Source organism: Meles meles, chromosome 4 (assembly GCF_922984935.1).
Source record: "Meles meles chromosome 4, mMelMel3.1 paternal haplotype, whole genome shotgun sequence".
Taxonomy (NCBI): Eukaryota; Metazoa; Chordata; class Mammalia; order Carnivora; family Mustelidae; genus Meles; species Meles meles.
The window spans coordinates 156,651,843-156,668,868 of NC_060069.1; the positions used below are offsets into that span (position 1 = coordinate 156,651,843).

The following is a 17,026-nucleotide window of genomic DNA, read 5'->3' on the forward strand; positions in this document are numbered from 1 at the left end:
CGTATCTTCTGGTACACAGTTGCCAAGAATTTCTTTAATTTTCATACGGGGGTTTATGACCCCCCAGAGGAGTAATGAAGATATTTCTAGGAAGTACTTGGGCAGGAGTGATATTAATGAATCGATTTCTAGATCATTAAATCCCATGTGTACTCTTTTTTAAAATTGGTAATGCCTGGGGCCTGTGCTAGCGGCCTCTTGTTGGTCCTACTTTCCACTTTACCTTTCCTAGTAGCACTTTTACCTTAGGTAAGGAAGGCATACTACTTTCCCACATGGAATATTATTAAGGTATTGTCCCAAGCAGAAAAACTCCATGGAAGACAGATAATTTAAAATCCAGTATATGTGTGTGTGTATATACACATACATATATATATATATATATATATATATACATATATATATATATATATATAAAAAACACTATATATAGTGTTAGAGCCTTTTCTAATCCAGGTACTTCCATCTCAGGAGCTGCATTTGCAATTACAATTTCACATTTTATGATTGATTATCAGTGTATGCAGTTATTTTTGATAAATCCTATGCTATAATAATTATAACAGTTTAAACCAATGATATGTCACAAAACTACATTATCTTTAGATAATATCTAAGATTATCTTTAAGTCACAAGAAATTCATCATTTGCAATTATTTAAAGTTGGGCTGAACACTTGTAGATGTCATCTTAGGGTGAAAATGATTTAAAACATTTTTAGTGGTTTGTGAGTAAAATAATGGTTGGAATACTACTGTGGTAAACTATTTGCTAAAGGTCAAATCGCTGGATTATGGGGTATGAATGTTCAACTTTACCAAACTTTTCTGAAGTGGTTGTACCACCTTGTACTTTGGCCAGCAGTTTTGTCAATTTTTATATACTTTGATAAGCAGTGTATAAGAGTTACAGTTGATCCATATTTACTCCAACACTTATTATCATCAGATTTCTTAATATTTGCCAATCAAATGGGTATGAAATGATGTGTCTTGTGGTTTTAATTTGCATTTCTTTGTTAATGAGTTTGAGCATCTTTTCATATGTTTATGAACTCTTTCCCTTTTGTGAAATACCTGGTCCTATCTTTTACCCATTTTTCTCTTGGGCTGTCTTTTAAAACTAATAAACTGGTAACACTGATCCTTTGTTGATTATATGCACTGTAAATATCTTCTTCAAATTCGTGGCTTGTCTTTTTACTCCTTATGGTGTGTTTTGGTGAACAGAAGTTCTTAATTTTAATGTAATCTAATTGGAAACTTTACCTGATCTTGGGATTATAAAGACATTCTCCTTGGTTTCTTTTTAGAAGTTTTAAAATGATGCCTTTCACATTTAAATTCATAATTCATCTGGTATTGGTTTTTGTGTAAAGTGTTAAGGCAGTGATCCACATTCATTTTTTTCTCCTTGTGGCTACAGCTGTCCTTATACCATGCATGGAATTGGCCCTCTGTTCACCAGCATGGGTTTGTTTCTGCCTCCCCTTTCTGTGCCACTTGTCTGCTTGACTCTCTCTGTTGTTATACCACACTGTCATAATTATTAATCCTATAGCTCTACCAGAAATCTTGCCATTTGGGGCAGGGGATCTTGAATCTCAGCTGTTCTTGGACCTTTGTTCTTGTTTTAAGAACCAGCTTGTCAAGTGACGTGAAAAACTGGGAATTAATTGGAATTATTGAATCAATTTGAGGGAGAATTGAAATCTTTAAGATTTTTGAGCCTTCCTGTCTGAGAACATGGTATGTATTTCCATTTATTTAGGTTTTTAATGTCTTTTAATGTAGTTTTGTAATTTTCTCCATACAGATCTAATACTTTAAATTGTTGATTCTGATGTTTCTAGTAGTTTTGTTGTTTTTATAACTGGTGTTATTTTTTAATGTTCTATTTTCTGACTTTTTTGTTAGCAAATAGAAATTTAATGGATTTTTATATTAACCTTTAGCCATCACTTGATAAACTCTTATTATTTCTAACATAGTTTCTATTATTCTTTTGAGTTTTCTATGTAAATAATTATATTGTTGCAAATACTGACACTTTTTGGTTTTTCCTTTCAATTATTTTCCCTTTAAATTTTTTTTTTCTGGTCTTAATACGCTGGCATACTTTTACATTTGTGTTGAATGGAAATGATTATGGTTATTCTTTAGAAGTGATTATAGTGGGCATACATGTCTCATTCCTGATTTTAAGAAGGGAATGTTTCCCCATTAAAAATCTTTGTTTTAAGCTTTCGTAGATACTTTTTATTACATTAGGGGAGTCTTTGCAATTTTGGCACACGCTTTCTGTGTGGGACAGAAAAACAAGAATATCTTGGGGTTTTTCTTTTTTAATCTGTTATGTGTAATGAATTTCAATTTATATGTTTTAAAATTCTTAATTCTCTTTTGTATTCTTCACTGAGGAAAACCCAAATTGATCTTAGTGAATTGTCTTTTTGTGAACTACTGGCTTGAGTTTGCTAATATTTTATTTAGGATTTTTGTGTCTGTGAGTGAAATCACCATCATTTTTCTTTATTGACTATCTTGTCTGATTTTGGCATTAAGGTTATACTGGCCTTATACCAATTAGAGAATAGCGCACCCCCCCCCTTTCCTGGGACAGTTTGGATTGAAGTGATTTGTTTCTTTAAAGTTTGGTGGAATTTACCTCTATGATCATTTGTATCAAATGTTTTCTTTGGAGATGGATTGTAAATTGTTAATAATTTTTAGTAGTGATTAGCAGTTGAGTAGTAGTAGCACATCAGATTTTCTGTTTCTCTTAATCGATTTTGTAAGTTTAAGAAATTTGTCTTTCACCAAAAGTTTTAAGTTGATTAGCATCATTTTCTTGGTATTTTCTTAATTCCCTTTTTAATTTCTGCTTTATCTGTAGTTAGTGTTCCCTTTTTCATTTTGAATATTATTTGGATGTGGCTTCTCTTTTTTCTTGATTAATCTTGCCAGAACTTCGTCTAACTAATTAATCTTGTCAGGTGGTTAATTTTTGGCCTAATTAGTTCTATTACATTTTTGTGTTTTAGTTAGTTGATTCTTTTTCTTTTATTTACTTACGTATTCTGTCTTTGGACTTATCCGTCATTTTTCTAACTTAAATTGCATGCTTAACTTACTAATTTTCAGCCATTGTTACTTCCTAGTATAAGTATGTTAGACTGTAAACTTGCTCCAAATTTATTTTCAGTTTACCTAACATTGTTCAGTTTATAGTGTTTTCATTAAATTTCAAATCTAAATACTTTTTAAATTTTCATTTTGATTTCTTCTTTGACTTACATGTCTTAAATTTTTCTTTGAAATATGTTTAATTTTCAAAAGTATCTACATTAACATTTTTTCTTTCTGTTACTCATTTCTAAACTGTGTTATCAGAGAATGTAGTATGTATTTTATCTTCTAAAAAATACTTGCTTGCCCTGAACTTAGGGCCTTGTACATAGTGAACTATAACTTCTCAGTGTGTACTTGTGACAAGTGTGTATTTTGTTATGTATCTGTTAGCTCAAGTTTGTAAATTGTGTTTAGATTGTCTTCATTAATTTTTGTTCCCCTGTTGTTAATTGAGAGAGATGTGTTGGAATCTCCCACTCCCACCTTCAAACTGACTTTCTGTAGTTCTGACAGCTTTTTTTTTTTTTTTTTTTTTGATGTATTTTGAGACTTTGATTTAGGTATGTGAAGTTTAACATTGTTTTCCTTGCAGATTGAACCTTTTCTATTATGCCATCATCCTCTCTATACCTGATTTTGCTTTCTGTGTTAGTATCTATTTAATGTATCCCACTTTTTTTTTTTTGGTGGTAAATTTACCTGAAATATCTTATTCCTTTGTTTTACTCTCATTTATTTTTATGTCCTTAAATTTTAGATATCTGTTATAAAGAATATATTACTGGATTTTTCTTTTAATATAGTCAAGCAGTTTGTCTTTTAATTGATACTATTTTAGAAGTTCAAGTCTCTTGGTAGTCTGATCAGTTTTTATCTAAAATGATTTTTAGGGGTGCCTGGGTGGCTTAGTTGGTTAAGCATCTGACTTAGGCTCAGGTCATTGTCTCAGGGTTCTGTGTTCAAGCCCTGTGTTGGGCTCCATGCTTAGCGGGGAGTCTGCTCCTTCTCCATTTGCCCAGCCTTTGCTTATATGTGTGCATGCGTTCTCTGTCAAAGTCTTCTAAAAAAATTTAAAAAAATATTTTTTTCATTTTATCCTTGTTCTTGAGAGAGAGTTTCAAGAGGTATATAGTTCTAGGTTGATAGATTATTTTCTGTCTGCATGACAAAGATACTCTACATGCAAAGCCTCCTGCCAGTTTTATTTTTCCTACTTTGAAGAAAATACTCTTTTTCTTTTGGTTGCATTGGATTTTCTATCTTTGGTGCTATGCTATTTCCCTTCCAAGTCTGATGGAGATTACTTTTTATTTATTCTCTTTCGGATACATGTTTCTTGATTCTGACTTTTGTCTTTCATGATTTCTAGAAGATTCTGAGCCTTGCAATATTATCTTTAATTTTATCTATTTCTCCTTCTAGAAATTTAATTGGATGTATGTATATTGAACTGTGTCCAGGTCAGTTACTTTTCATCTTTATAGTTTTCATTTTCTTGTTTCTTTACCAGAATTTACAGTGCTGGGTAATTTCATCAGGCACATCTTTAGTTCAGTTTCTCTTCATCCGTGCTTAATCTTAAGTGCATCCTTTTTTTCCCTTTTACTTTTAACAGTTATATTTTTTATTTTTCAAAGTTCCACTTCTTTTTCTAGACATACTGAGTCTTTCTTTTATAGTCTTATGTTGCTTGCTTGTGTTTCTGAATCCATGGGTATTCTGTAGACTGTATCTGGCAGTCCCAATGTCTGATGTCTTTAGGAGTCTAAATTTATGGCTTGTTCTTTCTGTTGTCTCTGCTTCATGGTGGGTCCACTCCACCTTTGCTTAATGATCTTTGGTTATGAACTCCTGTTTGATGGACCTTTCCCTGTGGGATCTTGAGAGTTTGATTTGGGGGTGCTTTTCTTCTGATAGAATTTTTATCTGCTTCCATTGGGAGCTGGGGAATTTACATTACATCGCTCAGTTTCCTCACTTTGCTTCTGGCTCAGGGCTTAGTGTCCATTATTGCTCTTGGCATTATTACTTGTATCTCCTGACTGTCAGTTTTAGTTTTTAGCTAGAGGTTTATTCTTTTTGGGGGAAAGGGTGGCTTTAAATGTTCCCTATTCCTACGAGCTCATCAAAATTTAAAAAATTTTAAAGTTTAGAATCTACTTTGTTTTGCAGTGAGAGTCCCCCATTAGTTCATTGTAACTAATGGGATTAGAAGTCCTTTCCTTTAATGTTTAATTTTAGCAGTATGTTTATTTGAGTTTGTATTAGAAAAATCAAACCGGTCCTACCAAATGTAAGATTTCTTGTGATAATCAAATTTTCTATTAAAACTAGTTTCCATCTAAGTTAGAAGTTGAGTTATTCTCAAGAAAAATATCGAACAACAGCAGTATAGGTGGCAAGTGCATTTTGCAAAGTTTTGTTCTTGGGGAGTGTGAATAAAAAATTTGGGAAATTCTGAGGGACTCAAGATGAGTAGGGCACAGTGTACCCCTTGGTCTACAAAGATAAACCCGTGATGACCAGTGTGAGAGTTGCTGTCGAAAAGATATGGACAGGATGCTCTGGTTTTATAGAGAAGAGGTGCAGAAAGAAACTTGGTAGTTGTGAGAAGATCAAGAAATGCTTCCCAGAATGGTGTATTAAGGACTGGTAGATACTAGCTGGTTGCAGAATAAGGTTTGTTTATGAATCAGAAGCAGTTGAATATGAATGGCTTCTAAGTTGCATGTTGCCGAGTGACTGGGAATAAAAGCAGGAACAGGATTACAAAAAGGCCTTCCATACTATGGTAGGGAGTTTGTACTTTTTTCTGAAGATGAAGGGAAGCTGTTGAATGATTTTAAGCACTGAAATGTTATGATCAGAGTTTTAGAGACTGCTAAGGTTGAAGGCAGGTGACCAGCTAGGAGGCTGCTTGTTAAGTTAGTTCAGAGGAGAAAAGATGAAGTGACAATTAAGGCAGTGTCACTGGCATGAAGCTGTGTGTGTGATAATTTTAGATTTCTTAAATAGCTAGAAAAGACAGGACTTTCTGGTGGTTTGGATAGAAATGTTGAAAGACTGGGCTGGATTGACCTCCAGATTGCTGGTTTGGTTAACCAGGTGGCATATAGAGCAACTGACATAATATACAGAAAGAGGAAAGAACTTGGTTTCATTTGTTTGTTTTTGAGGAAAAAGATAAGTTCATTTTTGAACTTAATGAATTTGAGAGGCTTGTGGTACATCTTGTATAAGATCTAGTAGTAGTTGATCCAATAACCATAGAGATGCAGTGCAGCCTGGAGAAATTAGAGACTCTGCACCATTTGGGTGTTTCAGCTATTGTTTGCTACAGTGCAGTATGAGATATTTAAAGTGGCACATAGATTTTTAATAGTCAAGAATTTAATGTGTATGAAAAATACAAGTTGTGCTTCAAACCTATGATATCATGGATATTATCACATAAGCCAAGTGAGCCCAATAAAAGAGAAATACTAAGTAAACAAAAATACATGTGATATGTGGAAATGGCAAAAATCATGGTGAAGCTGTGCAAAAAAATGGAAGTTCAGAAAGTGCTGTTTTAAGCCATGGGTGTGGTGGATAAGGTCACCAAGGAGAGAGTAAGCCCGAAAAGAAAAAAGTTGACATTTGGGTGGCGGGGAATGGAGAAGAAGAGCCCATGGAAACTGAGGAAAAGGAGCCAGAAGAATAGGAGAAGGACCAGGAGAAGATGGTCTTTGGAGTCCAAATGAAGAGTTCTGAGGAGGAGGAAGTGGTCAACAGCGTCAAGTAAGTTGTAAGCTGAAAAGTGCTCTTTGGACTTAGCAATTAAGGTAGCTGCAAGCATCCAAACAATGGATTTTTAAAAATACTCATCTAATACTAATGTTAATGGTAGCTGATACTTATAGCATTTCCTATATGCCATGTACTATTCTAAGCACAACGCATGTGTTAACTGGTTAATCAGGTAGGTAGTATTGCTATTGCCTTTGACACGTGAGGAACCGAAGTACAGGGAGGTAAAGTAACTTGCCCAAGATCATACACTCAGGAAATGGGGGAGCCAGGATTCAATCCTAGGCAATCTGGTTTCAGAGTTCATGCTCTTTAATTAACCCCTGTGCCTGTCACCTCTCTGGTTAAAACAAAATAGAAAATAAAAATCACACTAGTGTCTAATTACAGCGTAGTTGGTGTAAGGTATGCTATCAGTGAGATCTGTCAGGCTACCAGTGACCAGCATGATGTCACAGTGGCTCAGTCTGCTGGGTATGAGCACATTAACTGGATTGTAATCGATGCCATGATGGTGATGTGTAGGCTATGACAGAGAGTTTTTGGCTCTTTCTGTGTGTATATACAAAAAAATGTTTGTGAGGAAAATTGTATCTGTTTGCAAGATAGCATGTGTCCAATTTTACATTCCACACTTTGGGTCCTAAAATTTTTTTTTTTTTTTTTTTCGCTTTTGTAGTTAAATTCCCTAAACTCTGGAAAGAGTGTTCATCCAGAACAGCTCACGTTCCAGACGTGATAGATAACCAGCCTATTGGAGAAGGTCACTAATGACCTTATTGTAAGCAGTTCCTTGAATGGCAGAGGTAGAAACCCAGTTGCAGAAAGCTGAAAGTGAATGAGAATGGAGGAAATGCGAGAAGGGAGGAAGAATCATGAGGACGAAGGATATCTGTGGTAGGAGATAGAGGACACAAGAGCCCTAAGACTCTTGGTTGTGGTCAAAGGAGCTAATCAGAGTTAAAGATTTAAAAACTAGTTTAGACCGGCACTGTGATCTGAAGTGTAGCCTTGGGAAGGAAGAGCCTAGGTGTCAGGGGTGGTGAAGATTATTTTAATCAAGGAGGTCAACAGCAAGGTTGGGGTCTTGAAGGGATTGTCTACATGGGTTGATGTGGCTGGGACGGTGAGAGTTTGGAGGAGAGTGGGGAGTACTCTGAACTAATGGCCCATGTTCATAAACAGGACAACAAGCAAGGGTTAAGTAGGTGGCAGTGATGAGGAAAGGTAGATGTAGTGAAATAGAGTGGGAGACTATGGAATCAGAGGACCTGTGTTTGAATCCTTCCTGGCTTGGTGACTTTGAGCCAATTACTTGATTTTATTCAGAATGCTTCCCATATATCTGCAGGTGATGGAATTGGACCTGAGAATTGCCATGAGATTGAACGAGATAATGCATGTAAAAATGCCTGGTATGATGTGTGACAAATAGTGTGAATAGTTAACTAGGAGGATTGTTTTTGTTCTTCGATTCTTATACTATAAGGTTTTCATACTACAAATTGGACATAATAAGAATAAAACATTTGTATTTTGAGGACTGATGGTGGTCTTGTGTAGGAAAAAAGAAACTTGGTTTGTCCTAACAATAGCCGGGTAGTAGTGAAGTGGAAAAGTCTTAAGAAATCGTGTGAATGGTGGTGGTGATGATGATAGGAAAGGAAGGCCATTAATTGGGCAAGAGTTAGAAGTACTACCATGCTTCGTTTTTTAGTGATGTTTATGTTTTGTAACTATTCTCTGATGGCAATAAGTTTTTATTATTAAACTTTCTTCCAGAAAAAAGCCTTAAGTCTGAAACTCCAGCCCTAATTTCCCTTTCCCCCATTGAAATATTCTATTTAAAACATCGATAATATGTTTGATAATATGAGGCTGTTGGCAGCGTGAGGGGTTTTGTCCACATTTGCAATCTAGCAGTGTTGTGTGTTGTAGTTGTGAGAGCGCCAGATGCAGCGATTGTTAGGAGATGGAAGTCTGGTGGTGTGGCTATGGGTAGTTTGGAGATTGACAAGCTTGCCCTGTACCACTCCAGCTCTGCCCCTTTGCCCAAGACAGGAACATACACGGATGGATGGATAGGGGAAAATAAGTAGCCGAAAAAGAAACCATTTTCTCAGTGGAGTCAGGATTTACTTCTGGCCAGGAGGTTGAGAATATGGCGGAGATTGTGTGGTGAAATGGCGTGTTTCATAGGATGCGGTAAAAGCAATGCGGTAAAAGGGCAGCAGTGGAAAGATGTCTCTTGTTCATCCAGCAAACAATTATTCGAGGGTTTTACTATGTGCTGGGCACATACAAAAGTGGAGAAGCCCTTAATTCTCTTCCATTTAAAGGAGACCTGTAAAGAGATAAGTTCAGAGTAGAGACGGTGACTATGTGAGTCTAAGGGGAAAAAAAGACTAAACTGGTATTTGAAGAGAGTTGGGAAAAGAATAGAAGCAGACTGAGGATGAGAATCTTCCAGACTCAATGTTCTTATGATTATTTTGGGGAGGCCTAAGTTTGAAGGATTTTTCTAATACACCATAGAAGCCAGGAAGATTGCTTCTCATATTACCTCACATGATTTAATTACTGATTCGGGATTGTGTTGTTTCTTTAGGATGGTACAGCATGGATGATTTTGCCCTGGGAGATTTCACTGTAGCAGATGATGCCTTGTTAGAAGATTGCCCTTATTTGGATGATTTTGTCTTTGCTCCTGAATTTATGTCCAATGATTATGTTCGTGTGACTCAACTTTACTGCGATGGGGTGGTAAGATTTGTTGCTTTTTTGTTTAAACGCTGTGTCTTCTTTTTTTTTTTTTTTAATAAACCAGTATGTATAGCTTTTTATTGTACATAGGTATATATACATATAAAGTGTGGAAAGATTCATCTTAAAATGTTAGTAATTCTTATCTCTGGTTGGTAGAGTTCAGGTAGTTTTTAATTCTCTTTCGGTCCATGCTCAGGGCAGAGTCTACTTGAGGTTCTCTTTTTCCCTCTCCCTTTCCCCTCCCCTGGCTCACACTCTCTAAAATAAAATCAATATATCTTTTTAAAAAAGTACCTGTATATTCTGATTATTCTTTTTTTTGTTTGTTTTGTTTTTTATTTATTTTCAGAGTAACAGTGTTCATTGTTTTTGCACCACACCCAGTGCTCCATGCAGTACGTGCCCTCCCTATTACCCACCACCTGGTTCCTCAACCTCCCACCACCCCACCCCTTCAAAACCCTCTGGTTGTTTTTCAGAGTCCATAGTCTCTCATGGTTCATCTCCCCTTCCAGTTTCCCTCAACTCCCTCTCCTCTCCATCTCCCCATGTCCTCCGTGTTCTTTGTTATGCTCCACAAATAATTGAGACCATATGATACTTGACTCTCTCTGCTTGACTTATTTCGCTCAGCATAATCTCTTCCAGTCCTGTCCATGTTGCTACAAAAGTTGGGTATTCATCCTTTCTGATGGAGGCATAATACTCCATCGTGTATATGGACCACATCTTCCTTATCCATTCATCCGTTGAAGGGCATCTTGGTTCTTTCCACAGTTTGGCGACCGTGGCCATTGCTGTAATAAACATTGGGGTACAGATGGCCCTTCTTTTCACTACATCTGTATCTTTGGGGTAAATACCCAGTAGTGCAATTGCAGGGTCATAGGTAAGCTTTATTCTTAATTTCTTGAGGAATCTCCACACTGTTCTCCAAAGTGGCTGCACTAACTTGCATTCCCACCAACAGTGTAAGAGGGTTCCCCTTTCTCCACATCCTCTCCAACACACGTTGTTTCCTGTCTTGCTAATTTTGGCCATTCTAACTGGTGTCAGGTGGTATCTCAGTGTAGTTTTAATTTGAATCTCCCTAATGGCTAGTGATGATGAACATTTTTTCATGTGTCTGATAGCCATTTGTATGTCTTCATTGGAGAAGTGTCTGTTCATATCTTCTGCCCATTTTTTGATATGATTATCTGTTTTGTTTTTTTTTCTGTGTTGAGTTTGAGGAGTTCATTATAGATCCTGGATATCAACCTTTTATCTGTACTGTCATTTGCAAATATCTTCTCCCATATCTTCTCCCAACAAAGGGTTGCCTTTTTGTTTTATTGACTGTTTCCTTTGCTGTGCAGAAGCTTTTGATCTTGATGAAGTCCCAAAAGTTCATTTTCGCTTTTGTTTCCTTGGCCTTTGGAGACATCTTGAAAGAAGTTGCTGTGGCTGATATCGAAGAGGTTACTGCCTATGTTCTCCTCTGGTATTCTGATGGATTCCTGTCTCACGTTGAGGTCTTTCATCTATTTTGAGTTTATCTTTGTGTACGGTGTAAGAGAATGGTCGAGTTTCATTCTTCTACGTATAGCTGTCCAGTTTTCCCAGCACCATTTATTGAAGAGACTGTCTTTTTTCAATTGTATATTTTTTCCTGTTTTGTCAAAGATTATTTGACCATAGAGTTGAGGTTCCATATCTGGGCTCTCCACTCTCTGTTCCACTGGTCTATGTGTCTGTTTTTATGCCAGTACCACGCTGTCTTGGTGATCACAGCTTTGTAGTAATGCTTGAAATCGGGTAACGTGATGCCGCCAGTTTTGTTTTTGTTTTTCAACATTTCCTTAGCAATTCGGGGTCTCTTCTGATTCCATACAAATTTTAGGATTATTTGCTCCAGATCTTTGAAAAATACCGGTGGAATTTTGATCGGAATGGCATTAAAAGTATAGATTGCTCTAGGCAGTATAGACATTTTAACAATGTTTATTCTTCCGATCCAAGAGCATGGAACGGTCTTCCATCTTTTTGTGTCTTCTTCAATTTCTTTCATGAGTGTTCTGTAGTTCCTCGAGTACAGGTCCTTTACCTCTTTGGTTAGGTTTATTCCCAGGTATCTTATGGTTCTTGGTGCTATAGTAAATGGAATTGATTCTCTAATTTCCCTTTCTGTATTTTCATTGTTAGTGTATAAGAAAGCCACTGATTTCTGTACATTGACTTTGTATCCTGCCACGTTACTGAATTGCTGTATGAGTGCTAGTAGTTTGGGAGTGTAGTCTTTGGGGTTTTCCCTATAAAGAATCATGTCATCTCTGAAGAGAGAGAGTTTGACTTCTTCCTTGCCAATTTGGATACCTTTTATTTCTCTTTGTTGTCTGATTGCCGTTGCTAGGACTTCTAATACTATGTTGAACAAGAGTGGTGAGAGTGGGCATCCTTGTCGTGTTCCTGATCTCAGCGGGAAGGCTGCAAGCTTTTTCCCATTGAGGATGATATTTGCTGTGGGTCTTTCATAGATAGATTTTATGAAGTTCAGGAATGTTCCCTTTATCCCTATACTTTGAAGCGTTTTAATCAGGAACGGATGCTGGATTTTGTCAAATGCATCAATTGAGAGGACCATGTGGTTCTTTTCTCTTCTCTTACTGATTTGTTCTATCACATTGATTGATTTGCGAATGTTGAGCCATCCTTGTAACCCAGGGATGAATCCCACATGGTCATGCTGGGTAATCTTTTTAATGTGCCGCTGGATCCTGTTTGCTAGGATCTTGTTGAGAATCTTAGCATACATATTCATCAGTGATCTTGGTCTGAAATTCTCCTTTTTGGTAGGGTCTTTGCCTGGTTTGGGGATCAGGGTAATGCTGGCTTCATAAAAAGAGTCTGGAAATTTTCCTTCTGCTTCAATTTTTTGAAACAGCTTCAGGAGAATTGGTGTTATTTCTTTTTTGAAAGTTTGGTAGAATTCCCCAGGGAATCCATCAGGTCCTGGGCTCTTGTTTTTTGGGAGGTTTTTGATCACTGCTTCAATCTCATTAGTAGATATTGGTCTATTCAGGTTGTCAATTTCTTCCTGGATCAATTTTGGGAGCTTATAGTTTTCCAGGAATGCATCCATTTCATCTAGGTTGCTTAGCTTATTGGCATATAACTGTTGGTAATAATTTCTGATGATTGTTTCTATTTCCTTGGTGTTAGTTGTGATCTCTCCCTTTTCATTCATAATTTTATTAATTTGGGCTTTCTCTCTTTTCTTTTGGATTAGTGTGGCCAATGGTTTATCGATCTTATTGATTCTTTCAAAAACCAGCTTCTAGTTTCATTGATACGTTCTACTGTATCTCTGGTTTCTACCTCATTGATCTCTGCTCTAATCTTGATTATTTCCCTTCTTGTGTGTGGAGTTGGTTTGATTTGTTGTTGATTCTCCAGTTCTTTAAGAACGCTGTGTCTTCTTAAAGGTTTATTATTTTATTGAGATATAATTGACATATGATATTGTATTAGTTTCTGGTGTACAACATAATGACTTGAAATGTGTATATGTTGTCAAACTATCACCACATTAAGTCTAGTTAAAACTACATCCATCACCATTCATAGTTACAGCTCTTTATTTATTTAAAAGATTTTATTTATTTATTTGAGAGAGAGAGAGAGAGCATGAGAGGAGAGAGGTCAGAGGGAGAAGCAGACTCCCCGCTGAGCAGGGAGCCCGATGTGGGACTCGATTCCGGGACCCCAGGACCATGATCTGAGCCGAAGTCAGCTGCCCAACCAACTGAGCCACCCAGGCGCCCCCAGATCTTTTTTTATTATGCTGAAGACTTAATGTCTACATTTTAAAGGTTTTTTTGATTCAGACCTATGGGAGTAAAGATGTTTTATGGGACAAAAGTTATTACAGGGAGTTACAAATGCAATTTCGGAAGGGAAGGTAAATAGTATCCCGACAATGTGCAGTACCAGAGAATGAGTGATGGGGAAAGATGTTTTTCTGACTGGAGATTAGAATAGCTCTCAAGAAACAGCTGTAGACACAGACTTGGGGGAAACAGTATTTAAAAAAGCCTAAAAGGCTCACCAGCTGAAGATATTGTAGTCAGAGTGTATAAGTAAATGTGCACTGAAATATTTGTTACTTTAGTACGGATAATCCTTACATTAAAAATTGAAAGCTGTACTTTTGCATTTCATCAGATACAAATGAAAAGAATTTTTTTCTGTTTAGGGCATGAAGTATAAAGATTTTACCCAAAGTGAGAGAAACTTAGGTGAGTAAACTGGTATTTTAATTTGTTAAGAGACTTGTGGAAGATTCATCCATTCACATCAACATAATGGCCCTACATATCTTTCATTTTTTTATGTTTTGATCTATGTATTTTTAATTGAAGGATAGTTGACATGCAGTACGGTATTGGTCTCAGGTGTATACTATAGTGATGGGTCATTTATATATGCTATGCAGTGCTTACCGTAAGTGTAGTTATTTTATGTTGCCATACAAAGTTATTACCGTGTTACTGACTATACTTTCAACTTTACATCCCTGTGACTTACGTATTTTATAAGTGGAAGTTTTACCTTTTAGTCCCTTTCTTCTGTTTTACTCATTGTCTTCTTTCTTACGTTTTCCATATCCATTGTAGCCATTTCTCTATTAACAGTGTTTATTCCAAAATGAGGCAAAAATATTAATTTAAAACTTTTTTTTTAATAAAGAATTTGACATCTGCAATATGTGGTGTAGTAAACCAGTTTCTGTTCTGCAAGATTACTGTGATGCCATTAAAATATACATCTTCTGGCCACTTCTGTTTCAACGTCAGCACAGTTCTATAATATCACGGTTGCACCCCTGTGTGGAGGCCACGTAAGTTATTACACGTCATTCATTTTGTGTAAACAGTGATAAGCATGTTGCCCATTATTGAGGAATGCCAAGTGCAGGGTCAGGCTTATTTTTTTGTATATACTGTTCAGCTTCACTCTTATGTAATAAGATGGGAAAAGTTAATGCTTTGGGTTTGGATATGAATGACTAATCTTGGTGACATTATGATGAATGAACCTCTGAGGAGCATTAGATGCTAGATTTGAAACTGGGGGATAATTAATATGCTTGTTAATAAATAGCACTGTAGTACAGAAGAGAGAAAAAGGTACAGTATTTTGTCCACTTAGTAAACAACTTATGGTTACCTAGAGTGAAGTAAGAGAGAATGTGATCTTTTTCAAGTAGTTTAAATTGAGGTATAACATATAATAAAGTGTAAAGCTCAATGAATTTTTATATATGAGAACCTAATTTTTTAAAAAATGAATTTGTATTTAAGCAATTCTCATGCTTCTGAGATAAGTTTGAAGAAATTACAACATCTGGAATTGATGGAAGATATTGTGGATTTGGCAAAGAAAGTTGTGGTAAGTGGTAGAATGTATATTTTCCCCCTGTATGTAAAGAATATAATTATATGGTGTCAGGCCCATGTTACTCATTTATAGTGGTTAACAGGTGATGGTTTCAGTTTGATTTAACCTGAGATTATTCTGCTGTCCGTGAGTTTGTCCTATGTATTTGAGAGATTAGGTAGATGGCAATCTTCCTGACATGAATGATGAGATCCAGGACCATTCCTCCTCATTAAAGGATAGAAAATAGAATTTGTCACAGACAAAAGAAAGCTGCTGGTTCCTAGGCACTGAAAGTGATAGGTTCTTTCTTGTAAAATCATGCCGCTTTCAGCAGTACCACAACAAATACTTGTTCTTTGGGGTAGACTTTTATTATATAGTATTTGAGGCAGTGTCCTGTATTATACTGAGGGTTTTTCCCCTTGAAAGCCATTTGATCATTTTTCTTATTTCAGTTGGTTATGGAGTTATGGGGCCAAGTGTTTATTTCCTGCTGATAATCCTTTGCTATTCCTTATATCAGCCAGTGTAGTTTCATAAAAAATCTTGGTGTAATGAACTTTAAAGTCTATACATCTAAAAGTTACACTAAGCCATTTAATTATTAGAAGCAAGAAGTGTAAGACTACTTCTGAATTCTTGTGTTAGGGTTCTAAGGAGGTAAACTGGGCGTGAAAATGCTTGTGGGAAGTGGACTCTGTACACATAGCAGTAGTCCTGAAATGCAGCATTTTTTTGGTCCACTGCAAATTTCAAGTATAACTGATCAAAGATGGTTCATGTTTTGTTTTGTTTTGCAGAATGATTCATTCTTTATTGGAGGCTTACTGAGAATTGGTTATAAAATAGAAAATGTAAGTGTTAAACATGGGAAGCCAGCATGACCACTGCCGATAAATGGCAGATGTCTCACTGCTCGTTGCACCATGAATTGGGTTCTCAAGTTAGTGTTTTACATGTAGTATTTGCTAGTATTGATTTCTGTATTTTGCTTAAACAGTCTCCTTATTTTGGGGGTTTGTGTCATTCCCTCCTCCCCCATATGTGAGTGTAATTTGGGGCTGCTTTTACACATTGATTCTTTTTTTCTTTTTTATTTATTTGGCATATATTCTCCTAGATGAAATTATTAGGTCCCTGGTGTGAACATTTTTTTTTTTTTTAGATTTTTTTTTTTTCCAATTTATTTATTTTTCAGAGAGAGAAAGAGTGAGTGAGCACAAGCAGGGAGAGCAGCAGACAGAGAGGGAGGGAGAAGCAGGCTCTCTGCTGAGCCAGGAGCCCGATGTGGGGCTCGATCCCAGGACCCTGGGATCATGACCTGAGCAGAAGGCAGCCACTTAACCAACTGAGCCACCCAGGCATCCCAACATTTTTGATATGTAATTACTAGATAATCTCCAGATAAAATGATAAGCCAATTTTTAATGCTCCTCGTAAAATAAACATCTACCTGTTTCCCTTAAACCTGATATGAGCATCTATAACTCTTTTACTTCTGAAGTCATTTCAGACTAGAAGTACGAATAACATTCTTGTGAACTCCTTACTCTTTGTGAAGGTCTTTGCACTGACTGCTTATTTGCACAGCTGCACTCTCCTGTTTATCTCCTTACTCTTCTGTTTGCCATAGACCATTTAAAATACACAGGCCCTTTCAGGCACCTTGCTCTGCTTTAACCTTGTGGTAAGGATGAAAGTCCTAGTTTGGATGAGATTGAGACCTCTCATTCACCTTGTCTTCTTGCATCCTCCTGCTACCCAGGGCAGCTGCTGGCCAGGTTGTCAACCTCAACTTCCAGGTCTGTAGTAATTGAAGCAGCATCCTGGGCTCTGAGGGTAGCCTGAGGTTACTGGAAGATGTAACATATGTGAGTCCATGGTATCTATTAACTTATATGTTGGGGTCCAGCTA

The 17,026-nt window shown here is 36.5% G+C and overlaps 1 protein-coding gene across 1 annotated transcript in view; it reads left to right on the forward strand.

The window, feature by feature from the left end:
• The window catches only part of TTC3 (tetratricopeptide repeat domain 3), a 134,627-nt gene that overhangs the window by 3,232 nt on the left and 114,369 nt on the right, over positions 1 to 17,026 (forward strand). Inside the window, exons 2-6 of the mRNA XM_046001346.1 lie at positions 9,533 to 9,687; positions 13,925 to 13,967; positions 14,419 to 14,569; positions 15,033 to 15,120; positions 15,912 to 15,965. Coding sequence (XP_045857302.1) covers positions 9,544 to 9,687; positions 13,925 to 13,967; positions 14,419 to 14,569; positions 15,033 to 15,120; positions 15,912 to 15,965 — 480 coding nt within the window. The 5' untranslated portion in view covers positions 9,533 to 9,543. The remainder of the gene's footprint in view (positions 1 to 9,532; positions 9,688 to 13,924; positions 13,968 to 14,418; positions 14,570 to 15,032; positions 15,121 to 15,911; positions 15,966 to 17,026) is intronic.